Source organism: Amaranthus tricolor, chromosome 2, assembly GCF_026212465.1.
Source record: "Amaranthus tricolor cultivar Red isolate AtriRed21 chromosome 2, ASM2621246v1, whole genome shotgun sequence".
Lineage (NCBI taxonomy): Eukaryota > Viridiplantae > Streptophyta > Magnoliopsida > Caryophyllales > Amaranthaceae > Amaranthus > Amaranthus tricolor.
The window spans coordinates 30871604-30884904 of record NC_080048.1 but is presented as its reverse complement, the minus strand read 5'-3'; the positions used below and the strand labels follow the sequence as shown (position 1 = coordinate 30884904).

The window sequence follows — 13301 nt, the reverse complement described above, 5'->3', positions numbered from 1 at the left end:
TTGTCACATAAGAGAATATATGAAATCAAAGAAGAGATGAAAATGGTGAAGGCAATGAGAAGTACATTGAAATGAGAAGTAGTTGGAGTTGATACTTGTATAGTAAAATGTCCTCTTATCTTGCTATGTTGATATTTATTGTTGGTTATATATATATAACATATTGTTAGTTACTGAAGTGTACTGCTTGTTTTCTTTGTTGATGGCTCGTCTTTGATGGCCCTGCTATGATACGTTAGTCTACGATCTTACATTGAGCAGTAGGGATATCATAGATAGATATTGCAAGTTATGGAGATTCTTTGCATTGCATAGGGGGAGAAATGAGTGAGAACCTTGAAGTGTGCAATATTATTTTGTTTTTGACGCTACACGTAGTCCTTTTCATTTAAATGGTTTACGTTTTTGGTTTGAGGCACATGCCCTCTTTTTTATGTAATTTGTTCCGCAAAGGTTTAGTTCGTACAACCTTTCATATTTCGTTATTTTAGTTTGAATGACTTGTAAAGTTTGGTTATGTTTTTGAAAAAGCAAGTGTTTACATGGGAACCACGATCCATGCTTAGAATGTCGACAGAGGATTAGGCGATGATCATTCCGCCATGATGTTTGTTACAAGGCTGTTGATGCCTCTTCTTTGTTATGTTTTATTGCTTGTTTATTTCTTTTGGTGCGTCCAATTTCAGGGTAGATGCTGTCGAAATTTACGCACAATTTAGCTTGGGTGTTTGCCTACCCATTTAGTTAAAGCAATCAAACTTAACATTTTCTCTTTCATTTTCTTTATTTTATTTTTTTTATTTTTAATGTAACACCCGAATTTCCTCCATTCCCTTGCGGTTTTGGTTCCGTTTAGAGGGTCGGAGATTCAGGGGTGTTACATGCTAGGTTTGGAAGGAGGGGAAAGTTAGGTTTTTCGGGCCACAGTGGGGGAGGGGGTTGCTGTTGTCTACTAGGGGTGATAATGGCGAGACGAGGAAGGGTGTTAAGATTTATTTAATTTTTTAAGTTGTTTTCTAAATTTTAACTTTTTTTTTTTTTGCAAAGTAACTTGCTATTGAGATTAACGGTAACTTTGGTCACTCATAGCAAACACCTCCTGAAAGTTCGAATCAGGGTTGTTCCTAAGGGTAGTTTTGAGGTGCAACCACTTAAGGTCCAGCTCATGAAGGGGCTCAAATTGAGTTAATCCTTATAATTAAAAATTAGTAATTGCATAAGTAGCTTATAGTATGAATCGAACTTGTAGCATAAGGTTTTTCAGTTAAACGCATGATAACTAAACTACATAGTTAAAGAAAACATAACCAAAACTTTACTAATATAAGGGCCCTTTTTTAATTTTTCGCCTAGGGCCTAAAAATTGTCATGAACGGTATTGGTTCAGATTATTTATTATTAACTAAAAGTTAGTACTATTATAAGAAAATCAAGAAAATGTTGAATTTTCTATGCCATTTTCCATTTTAAAATGACCACAAACAAGAACTTGATTTTCAAATCAACTAAATAATCCTAAACAACATATAAAATTAATTATCCAAAAAACAAAATAATATGTTAAATTTGGTTGGATTTATTATCAGTACCAACATATAATTCGGATGCAAACATTCCATAAGCTAAGGAGATTTCATCTCAAAATCATATGACTATGAGAATAAAGACTTTAATAACTTATAAAATATACAAACTATTTTTAGTTTATTGATGTCAAACAAATCATCCTAATATACTATAAAAAAATAAAATAAAATTAAGGTATATCTATATCACCACTAGCCTAAAATGGTGTTGGTTCAACTACAAATAATAAAATAGTGCTAGTAACATGTTTTCTGGTACTCTTGCAGGTTTATTGATTGTTTAGTGAGATTCAGAGGTGAAGACTTTGAGGACATAACCTAACTATACTCTTATTCATAATCAAAAAGTAGTTCAAAAGCTATTAGACATAGAAACAGCCATAGAAATCTTATATATTGTCTCCACTATTTGAAAACCTAGTACCCTAAATTCTTTAATTCTTTTATCTATACAATGTTAGAGTAATTGAATAATTAAGATATTAATGTGTAATCTTACTTTACACCTAACAATAATTTAATTTTACTTAATCACCCTTTTTACACATTATTTTTTGACTTAATTATTTATTTTTTTTTATCATGAAAATCATATTATCATTATTATCAAAAAGAGTAACCCCACAAGCCACTCTCCTATCAAACCTATCTCACCAACTCACATCTAGAAGCTCTTTCTTTACCTTTTTCCATTTCAACACCCTATAAAATCTCCATTCAAATCCTCAAAAGGGGTCATCTTTATTGTTTTACCCAACTCTCAAAATTAGCTCTTTTTCAAAATTTTATTCATCATCATAAAAAAAAAAAGGAAATCCAACTAAAATAATGAGAAAGAATTCCTATAATAGCTTATAAAAAAATTCCTTTCTTTTTCTCCAACAATTATAAAAATTTTTAGTAACAAAAATAAAAAAGTCATCACTTAATTTTTTTTAAAAAAATTTTAAAAAATGGGGAGGTCCCCTTGTTGTGAGAAATCTCATACAAACAAAGGAGCATGGACTAAGGAAGAAGATGATAGATTAATTGCTTATATTAAAGTTCATGGTGAAGGTTGTTGGCGTTCACTTCCCAAGGCGGCGGGGCTTCTTCGGTGTGGTAAAAGTTGCCGGCTCCGGTGGATTAATTACCTTAGACCGGATTTGAAAAGGGGTAATTTTACTGAACAAGAAGATGAACTCATCATCAAATTACATAGTCTTCTTGGTAACAAGTAAGTTTAAAATTATTTTCTTGTTTTGTTTTTGCTTATATTTCATCTAATATAGAAATCTTTTTCTCATGATCAATATTTGAAAAGGTTACCTACAAATGAATCGAGAATTTACTTAATTGAATAATTTGTGAAATACATAATTAAAGTTTTTGACTTTTATAAATTATAGTTTAAATGCTTAATATTTGCGAATTATAGTAACCAAAGAATCAAAATCTACAATATTCAGGTTTATTATTTAGTTTCGACCACTTAATTTAAATTTCTGATTGTTAAAATAATTTTAATTACTCCCTTTACTTCTTTTTATTTGTCCACTTTTAAGTTTTTACCATTGTATGAGAAAGAAATTTAAATTTAATTTTTGAAGTATATATTCAAGAAAAAATATATTTATGTAGAATCTTCTTAAATTCGTCTTGATGCAAAGAATTTTAATATATAATTTTTACAATTTTTATTATACATACAATGAGATATCGAAACTCAAAATTTACGTTGATATACTTAAGAAAGTAAAATGGACAATCAGAAAGAACGGAATACTATTAGTTGTAATTTGAAAAAAAAATAAAATTGTAATTTTCAAAAATCTTAAACTAAGTTTTGATTTTGATAGTAAGGACTAAAATGAATCATGGGTTTTCACCTAGTTACTACACTTGTATGTTGGTAACACCCGGGAACTAAGGATAACTAAATAGGATTAGTTGAATATTGATCTCAATTAAACTACACAATTTAATATTAATAAGAATTTCAATAAAATGATCGGATTGAATTTTCAATAAATTGTATTATTTTATGATATTATTTTAGTAGAAAGAGTAATAATTATGAATATTTATTAGAATTTCTTGTATTTGTAAACCCACTTTGTAAAATTTGAAATTAAACTAAAGATATTGGAAATTTTGATGGGTTTTGCTTATTATTTAGGTGGTCTATAATAGCCGGAAGATTAGCAGGAAGAACAGACAATGAGATAAAGAATTATTGGAATACTCACATCAAAAGAAAGCTTCTAAACAAAGGAATTGACCCACTTACTCATAGACCCTTAATTGGAAATATTTCATCTCACTCAGATTCTTCTCCAACAACAACACCAAATTCAACTACAACAACAATCTCATTTTCTACAACAAAAATTCCCAAAAAAGAACAAGTTTTGGGATTAAAAGATGAGAAATTTAACCAAAAAATGCAACAAAACAGAATAGAAAGATGCCCTGATTTGAATCTTGATCTTAGAATCAGTCCTCCATACCAACATAATCAAGAGATTTTGAAAACAGGGACAAGGATTTGTTTTACTTGCAGTTTGGGGTTGGAAAAAAGTCAAGATTGTAATTGCAGTCAAAATTGGGTTGCTTGTTGTACTACTAACAATAACAATAATGGTGGAAGTATCTCTTATGATTTCTTTGGGTTGACAACTAATGGTGCTTTGGACTATAGAAGGTTGGAGATGATGTGAAGGTCTAATGCATTTTTACCCTCTTTTTGCTGGATATAAATTGTCTGTCACTTTTTCTTACTTATGTCTTGTTGAGAAAGTTTCTATTTTATTTTATTTAGATTAGATAGGGTCATTATTCCGACCACAATTTATTTTTTATATTTAGAAATTAAGAATATGACATTATTATTAATGGAGATATTGATATTAGCCGATATTTAAAATATAGTACTAGATTTTTACTAATTTTCTATCTTTGATTAGGAGAAAAATACTATTGATATTATATTAATGTTGGTAATTGGTACAAACTATGAATCTCGATTACTATGTACCATTTATAAAAAGAAATGAAAAAAATTATTTAATTTCATGTCACTAATTTATTGTTTTAAAATGGTGAATACACTTGATGTAAATGGAACAACCCCAAATACGAATTGGGTGAAAATACTATGGAAAGGGATTTGCAATAGTTGTGAACAAGTCCTTCTAGTCCCTCTCTTTTGTAATTATTTAATACTTCCTTTTATGGTGTATCTTATTTGCTTTATTTATTCTATTTAATGTACTTATTCAATTTATAATAATTCTAATTGTGCATAATTAAAAGTTATAAAAAGTTGATATAAATAATTCTTGCATTGAAACGAATCAAATAAAATTTCACTTGACTATATTTTAACTTATAGATTAATTATAAAATACAAATTAAAAGTAAGAGATAAATAGTGCCCAAAAAGAAAATTGGACACTTGTGGAGAATAGGAGGAAGTACTAATTAATAGTATATTTATATATATGGAGTGATGTAGCTGGTGATGGTCATGGTCTGATTTGAACTGATTTCATCGAGTTCATAGGCGAATCTAAGAGGTTGATTGCTTAGTAGTTTCAAATTGGTAACTCTAAATTGCGAAAAACAACAAATGTCATATTGGAAGCAACTTTTTATTTTCTATAGCTGGAACTGGTATGAAAAACCAAGATCTTATACATTCATATCCTAGGAATTTAGGGTATACTGAAAAAGATAAATATTTAATACATCCTTTGTTGCCTCTTGTTTGAAAAGAATGAATCCAATTGCAATATAGGCCTGCATTATCTTGTTGGGTGAAAATTGTTTATTTCTCTATTAGAGTGCTTGTTCTTGTGCTAGGAAACAAAAGATGCCTATCTTTTCATCAAAAATACAATCTTTATTAGTATCATAAAGTGGTTTTACTCACAAAACACATGAACATGATTTTTAATATAAGTTTGATTGCTTTGATATGTTTTCTAATTATTTTCCTTCCTTATTTAATCTTTTAAAAAAATATTTAAATGCTTTTACGATTTCCCTATTTTTAAAGTGTGCAATGTAACCTATTTAACAGGTTACAAGTTATCAAGTGCATGATAGGTAAATACACCTTAAAGGTGAGATTACTTATTATTAATTAAAAGTAGAAATTATTGTAGAAAAATCATAAAAATATTGAATTATTCTGAATATTTTTTTGTTTATATTAATTTATTAATAGGATTTGTTAATTTAAAAGTTGTGAAATTTGCCTTTTTAAGGAATAAAGGTTTGATAATTAATGGCATGATATGGATAAGCTATAAGTATGATACCCCAAATTAAGCTTTAAAAAGGATTGATAGACTACTCATATCAACAAACTGTATCTTCTTTTTATTGGAGCCCATTTGCTAAAAACTCCACAGTTAAACGTGTTTGGTGGGAACAATCTTAGGATAGATGACCTCTTGGGAAGTTTTGCTGGACGCATACGAATGAGACTAAAGTGCACTGAAAAGACTTGTGTTGATCTGTAGGGCCAGTCTACAGTCTCCAAGAGTAGTCACCGGTTGTCCGTTGAGTCGGGGTGTCACAATAAGAGGAGGAGACGAGACATGAGAAGATGTTGAATATATCTCTCTGACTCATCCCTACATTGATCATTTTATATACCAATATTTATTATTATTTATTATTTATTATTCATATTGAAAAAACTTCCCAAAAGAGCCTACTCATTGTGGTAGCGTGATTATTCTGCCTAATATAATGTCATTAACACCTTATGATCTCACCTAATTACAATTGTAGAGGCAATCAAACCTATTATTTTAAGTTGATTAATCTAGAACAAATGTCATGATTATCTTATCATATTTAATTTTTTTTAGTTTCATTGATATTTTTCCACACTACAAAATGAAAAAATTAGTATGTGTTTATTGATTTAATTGGAAAACTATCATTTTTAACAATACATATTCCATTTTTATTTTAAGTTTGATTTATTATGTGTATATAAATAAATATTTTTTCTGTTTTATTATAATTGCTAAATTTTTCTCTTTATTCAATTTCAAATTTTTCCGTACTTGTTATATCATTATTTTTTGGCAAAAAAAAAACTATGTAATTAACTATTTGCTCCTATTTTTTCATAAAACATAGAACTTATTAAGTTTTACACTTATTATCATTTATTCCCAACCAAAGTTATCCTATTAAATGCCTTTTTATTCCTAATCAAAGTAACAACTTTATTTCTAGAGGTCTTATTTCCCATTTAAACACATCTCCGTAAGAGTTAGTATAGTATTAAATCTTGTACAAAATCACTTGATAGCAACTAAAATTAAACATATGAAGTATGTTTGTTCTATATTTACAGATATAAAAAAATTAAGAATAATAAGAATGGATCGTGCTAATAAACGCCCCTAAAATATATTTTAAATAGTAAATAAAAATATATTTTAAGCTATTAATTATATTATCCAATAACATATAAAATTTGAAATTTATCATTAAATTACGTGTCAAAAAATATTAATTATTTTTATTTTTTTTATTTCTAATTTAGTCTTTCAATCATTTTTATCCTCATAAAATTCTATCAAGATGATTGGATTCAGATATTCCTCAATTTTAATATAATTTTTTTGGATCGAGTTGTTTTTAAATTACTGAATTATGACCTATTAATTCTTGCTTTGGAATTTAAATTCCCATTCAATTTTGATAGGTGCAGTTCTCTCACATTGAAATGATTAATCGAGACAAATTCTACTTTATCCACTTTGACAGAAAAAACAGAGATAACTATAACGAAATTTAATATAATACACTTTCATCTTCCAATTTCATGCAGACGAACACAACTCGGAAATAGAAATGTGAATGGTATCCTTAGTCGCACCTACCAAATATTACATAATAAAAACATACTCAACATTGACTATAAAATTTATGTTTTTCTAGTTCTGTCATTCTTGCCTTCTAACAATATTTATCAATCAAATTGATTTAATGATTTTTGTTAATTTATAAATTAAAATATAGTTATATGTAATTTTATTTGAATCATGATTTAAAGTATTTTAATTTATAATTTTTATAATTTTTAAAATTGGAAAAATAGAAGTAATTGTCCGTCGCTTATTAGTTTCCTCTTGCTTAAGGATTAGCCTGTTATTATGAAATAATTTATAGCTCTTTGTTTAAGATTGTCTCGCCATGATACAGATTTATATAATTAGATTATTTTTTTAGTCGATTAGTTTAAAATGATAATTGATTATTTTAACAAACTAAATTATATGGATAAACCCAATAGAAATGATCTCACTATAATACTATTTCATTTAAAAATTTGTGATTAATTAATACTATTTTGTTAATTTGAATTTGCGTATTTTATTATCTACACTACATTTGGAATTGTCTTATACTCCTACTCTTCTTGTACGTGCTGTATACTCTCTTCCTAACAAGTTATATAATAAGTTCATTGATTGTCATTTTAATTTGTGTTAATCATTATTTTTATTTTTAGATTATAGTCTAACACATTGTTTTAATCTCATCCATTTTTTTTAACATTCTCTTAATTTCATCATTACAATTTATTCTCTTTATTTATTACCTATATCCAATTTTTTTCTTAAATATTTTCTCGCTCTTTTTAGATGCAATTATATCATGACTATACTATTCTTCAATTAATTATCAATTTTTTTAATACTTAAAACAAATAGCCAAATTAAATTTTACTCAAAGTCGCCAATATTTAACTCACCCCTTTTATTATACTTGGTACATTTTTCTTATATAATTGTTTAAAACTACTTGCTATATTACTACTTTTGCAAAATAAATGTCTACTTTACTCACTTTTTTTTACCTGTTAACTTATACACTAATAAAAAATATACATTTTTTTAATTTTTGTGCACAAACCTTGTATAAGGACTAAAACACAATGAAGAAAATATTATTTTATTGTCTATCCTAAATATTTTGATCTTTTTTTTACAAGCTCCACCCAAAAAGTCTTAATTGGCCAAAAAGTATACGCTCAAAGTTAGATATACGTCTTACCTACGGTTCATCACTTCTAATTCTAGTTTATAGAAAAACTTAAAAGACTAAAGAATTGACTATTTGTAACATTTATCAACAAAGTCATGTATAGATTTGATCCATATTATTTTAATATAAATCAATTTAACAATAATAATTATTTTTCAATTATTGTATTTTTTTTAAATACATATCTATATATATAACTATTACTAAAACAAAACACGCTGACATTATTACTATTTAATATTGATTACGTATCACAATCTCAACAAAAATTTTCCCTCCAAAATTCAATGATAATGTCATTATTATTATGACTAATATTTATATATTTGACTTTATTACTTTCTAACAATGACTATAATATTATCCACATTGATTGATTTTATACTTTTAGGTCACATCATTTAATATGTAAGAAAATCATATATTTTATTTCAATTTTTTCAATTATTTATTAAATCTTATCAATTTTATTTATTAAATGATGTATTAAATATTTTAAGATGATTAAAAGATAATGCACCTTTATTAGTATTTTTTTTATTTATATTATTGGATACTTAAATGCAATGTTTAATTCTAATATGATTAAGGTTGTGTCTATCTGTGTGCAAGTCACTTATATTTTCTTTGACAACAAGCAAATTATTTTTGTTGTTTAAATTTTTATAAAATAATGTTACATGAATATTTATGTTAATTTTGATTTTTAAGTTTGTTATTAATAATTGTAATACTTTATATAAATTATGTAATACTTCATGTACGATTCATTTGTCCTTTTATTCAAAATAAATTGGTATGTTTTTTATCATTAAAAATATTCATAATTTTGTATTTGTTTTTGTTAGAATACATTGGTATGTTATTTTTTTATTAAAAATATTCATAATTTTGTATTGTGTACTTCATCTACGATCTATTTGCCCTTTTATTCAAAATAACAAATAAAAGTATAAATATATAATCAAATTTTTTGTGTTTTGTTGTGATTTATTTGTATGAACTAAATTTTCACTGTCATCTAGCGCACAATGCAAAGTATGATATAAATTAAACAATATATGTAATATATACAACTATTCAAAGTGAAATGAGATATAACTATTATATAAAATTAATTTCTTAAAATTTTAATTTCTTAAATGATACAAATATATCGAAAAATATAATTAAGCCGTGCATCGAATAGACACTATCTAGTAATTACTATTTTAATACATTTTAAAATTTGTACACACTAAAATAGATGGACCAAATCCGTACAAAACTTTCTTCCATCATATACTCCCCAATGCTTTGCGTTTTTGGGCATGATGGAATTTAAGTGTTGCACTATTGTTTTCAAGTTTTTCTAAATTATTGATTGACTTTTTCAACACTATAAATCGAAGTAAGTGAAGTAAAGTTTGCAATAACAATGAACTAAGAAGATGTGATTCGATGAAAGTGATTGATCTATAATTTCAACGTTGAGGTAAGATTGTGATGAAACATTGAATTGTTCTTTATATGTCGGTACATTTAAGTTAGCTTCTTACATAAAAATCAACTTGGTTTAAGAAATTAAACGCTAAAAAGAAAGGATAAGTTAGGAAATATGAGTAGATGTCTTTGCTAAAAACATAAATTAGAACAATGGTAAGGACAATATAGGAAAATATTGTGCATATATTAGGAGAATATTATAATTTGTAATTATTTTATAGAATATTTTGTATTCTTGTTTACTCCTCGCAATCTTTGTATAAATAGGGGCTATTATTGCTTTGGCTAATCAATAAAAACCAAGTATTCAAAACCTAAATCTAATATTTATTTTATTTTCGCATTATTAATTTCTTCATGGTATCAAAGCCAAATATGTTTTCCGATGACCTATAACCGGCTTACCATACGGTGTTCATCATATACCAAAATCTTACCTGAAATGGAAAAATGAAATCCGATTGACGTTAGTGACTCCAATGTTGCAATCCGAGTGGTTAAACACCAACAATGGTGTCTCCATCATCAGATTTTTCTTTCCAATGACCAAAACCAAAACATTCCAACCCCAACTAAAAAAAAATTAAAGGACCATAGATCTCATCAATCACCTTGCTTTTGCCCTTCCTCATTGGAGAACCGCCTCCAAGGTGTCGGAAATCCGGACCAGCAGCGTGGCTCAAACCAGTAATGAACCGGACGCATGTGTGAAACTCAGTAGAGAAGAAAGAGAAAAAAATCGAGAAGTGAGAGTAGGGAGATGAGCAACCGCTGATTCTAATGAGAGGAGCGAGAAAAGTAAATTGAAACCATGGGATAAGGGATATAAGAGGCAGGCGGTCTTCATGAGGAAGGAGAGAGAAGAGATTAATTTTAGGAAAGAAGCAATTGAGGGCAATAAACCTAAAAGATGCCTTCATACTACAACCCTAAAGATATGGTACATCCTCCTCCTCAAACTACTCTTTTCATGTCCAAAGCATCTGGAGAACAATTTGAACAAGAGGTAATTCCTGAGCCTTTGAATGATATTGCTAATGATATTCCTAATTTTAAGTCACCTCGTAGATATGAGTTACCCCTAAGGAGTACGAGGGGTATTCGTAATACCCCAGATTTAGCTTGAAAAGGGATTGATAGACTACATATAACAACAAGGTGCATCTTCTTTTCTAGGGAGCCCATTTGCTAAGAACTCCACAGTTAAGCGTGCTTGGTGGGGAGCAATCTTAAGATGGGTGACCTCCTGGGAAGTTTTCCCGGGTGCGCACGAGTGAGGCCAAAGTGCGCTGGAAAGACTTGTGTTGATTTGTGGGGCTAGTTTACAGTCTCCATGAGTAGTCACCAGCGGTCTGAGGGGCCGGGGTGTTACAAATGGTATCAGAGCAACCCTGCGACCGTGGCTGATTGTGTTCAGTGCACTTAGCGGGGGAAAAGATCCTGAAGTTACAGTCCAACGAGGACGTTGTATTCTTAAGTGGGGGTGAGTGTAATACCCCAGATTTAGCTTGAAAAGGGATTGATAGACTACATATAACAACAAGGTGCATCTTCTTTTCTAGGGAGCGCATTTGCTAAGAACTCCACAGTTAAGCGTGCTTGGTGGGGAGCAATCTTAAGATGGGTGACCTCCTGGGAAGTTTTCCCGGGTGCGCACGAGTGAGACCAAAGTGCGCTGGAAAGACTTGTGTTGATTTGTGGGGCTAGTTTACAGTCTCCATGAGTAGTCACCAGCGGTCTGAGGGGCCGGGGTGTTACAGATATGAGTTACCCCTAAGGAGTACGAGGGGTATTCCACCAAGGAGATATGATCCTAAGTTTGAGGCACAACGATCTCGATATCCCATCATTCAGGGTAATGTTGATAACCTAGCCCAGACAGCTGTGCTTTTAATGCCTCTCTATATTCAAGTTCTATACCTCAAAACACAAAAGAATCACTCCAAAATCCGAAATGGCAAAGGGCTATGGAAGATGAGATAGCAGCCCTCAAAAAGAACAACACATTGGAGGAATTACGTTACCTAAAAGGAAGAAAACAATTAGTTGTAAATGGGTGATCTCGATTAAATATCATCTTGATGGTAGCATTGAGAAATACAAAGCCCGAGTTATAGCTAAGGGGTATACTCAAAGATACGGGGTATACTCAAAGATACGGGGTAGACTACTCAGAAACCTTTTCCCCAATTGCCAAGATTTAAACAATCAGAGTCCTGTTCTTAGTACCTGCAAATAAAGATTGGTTGTTATACCAGTTCGATGTAAAAATGCCTTCCTCCATGGTGAAATTAAAGAAGTCTATAAGAAAGCACCACCGGAGTTCTCAATGTGTATGGATCAGGAGTGGGGTGTAGAATCAAGAAAGCATTGTATGGCTTAAAACAATCTCCGCGAGTATGGCTTGGTAGGTTTACTATAACAATGAAGAAATTTGATTACAAACAAAGTAAATCTAATCACACTTTGTTCTTGAAGAAAGAGAAAGGAAGGATTACCTGTTTGATAATCTATCTTGACAATATGGTCATCACTGGGAACAATGAAGAAGAGATTAGTGACCTGAAAAAGAAGTTGTTTATGGAGTTCAAAATAAAAAACCTAGGAGACCTGAAATATTTCCTCAGGATTGAAGTTTTAAGGTCAAGACGAGGAATCTTCTTCAATTAAAAGAAGTATATACTTGATCTCCTAGCAGAATCTGGGCTGCTTGATTGTAAGCCAGCTGAAACACTAATTGTAGCCAACCATAGGCTTCAGACTATACAAGATTGAGAATTAGCCGATAAAGAATAGTATCAAAAGTTGGTGGGAAAACTCATCTTCCTATCCCATACTAGACCTGATATTTCATATGCTGTTGGGGTAGTTAGTAGATTCATGTATCTCCCACAAGTACCACACATGGATGCAGTAATGAGGATTCTTAGATATTTGAAGGGCACAAATAACAGAGGGGTCATCTTTAGGAAAAATGATCATTTTGATCTCATGGCTTATACAAATGCAGATTGGGCAGGTGATCGGGATAATAGGAATTCTACCTCAAGGTACTTTACCCTGGTAGGATTAAACCTAGTCACTTGGAGAAGTAAGAAGCAGAAGGTAGTAGCTCTATCAAGTGTCGAGGCAGAGTTTAGAGATATAGCCAAAAGAGTAACAGAGATTCTA

At 29.6% G+C, this 13301-nt stretch overlaps 1 protein-coding gene across 1 annotated transcript; it reads left to right on the top strand.

The window, feature by feature from the left end:
- Positions 1 to 2268: 2268 nt before the first annotated feature.
- Positions 2269 to 4741, top strand: LOC130805238 (myb-related protein 308-like). Its single transcript, XM_057669917.1, has 2 exons — positions 2269 to 2802; positions 3745 to 4741. The coding sequence occupies exons 1-2, from the start codon at positions 2540 to 2542 to the stop codon at positions 4283 to 4285; spliced, it is 804 nt and encodes a 267-aa protein (XP_057525900.1). The 5' UTR covers positions 2269 to 2539; the 3' UTR covers positions 4286 to 4741.
- The last annotated feature ends 8560 nt before the right edge of the window (positions 4742 to 13301 follow it).

Coding starts and splice junctions, on each gene's coding strand:
- LOC130805238 (XM_057669917.1), top strand. CDS start 2,540: ATGGGGAGGTCCCCTTGTTGTGAGAAATCTCATACAAACAAAGGAGCA. Junction 2,803..3,744: donor CATAGTCTTCTTGGTAACAA/GTAAGTTTAAAA, acceptor CTTATTATTTAG/GTGGTCTATAATAGCCGGAA.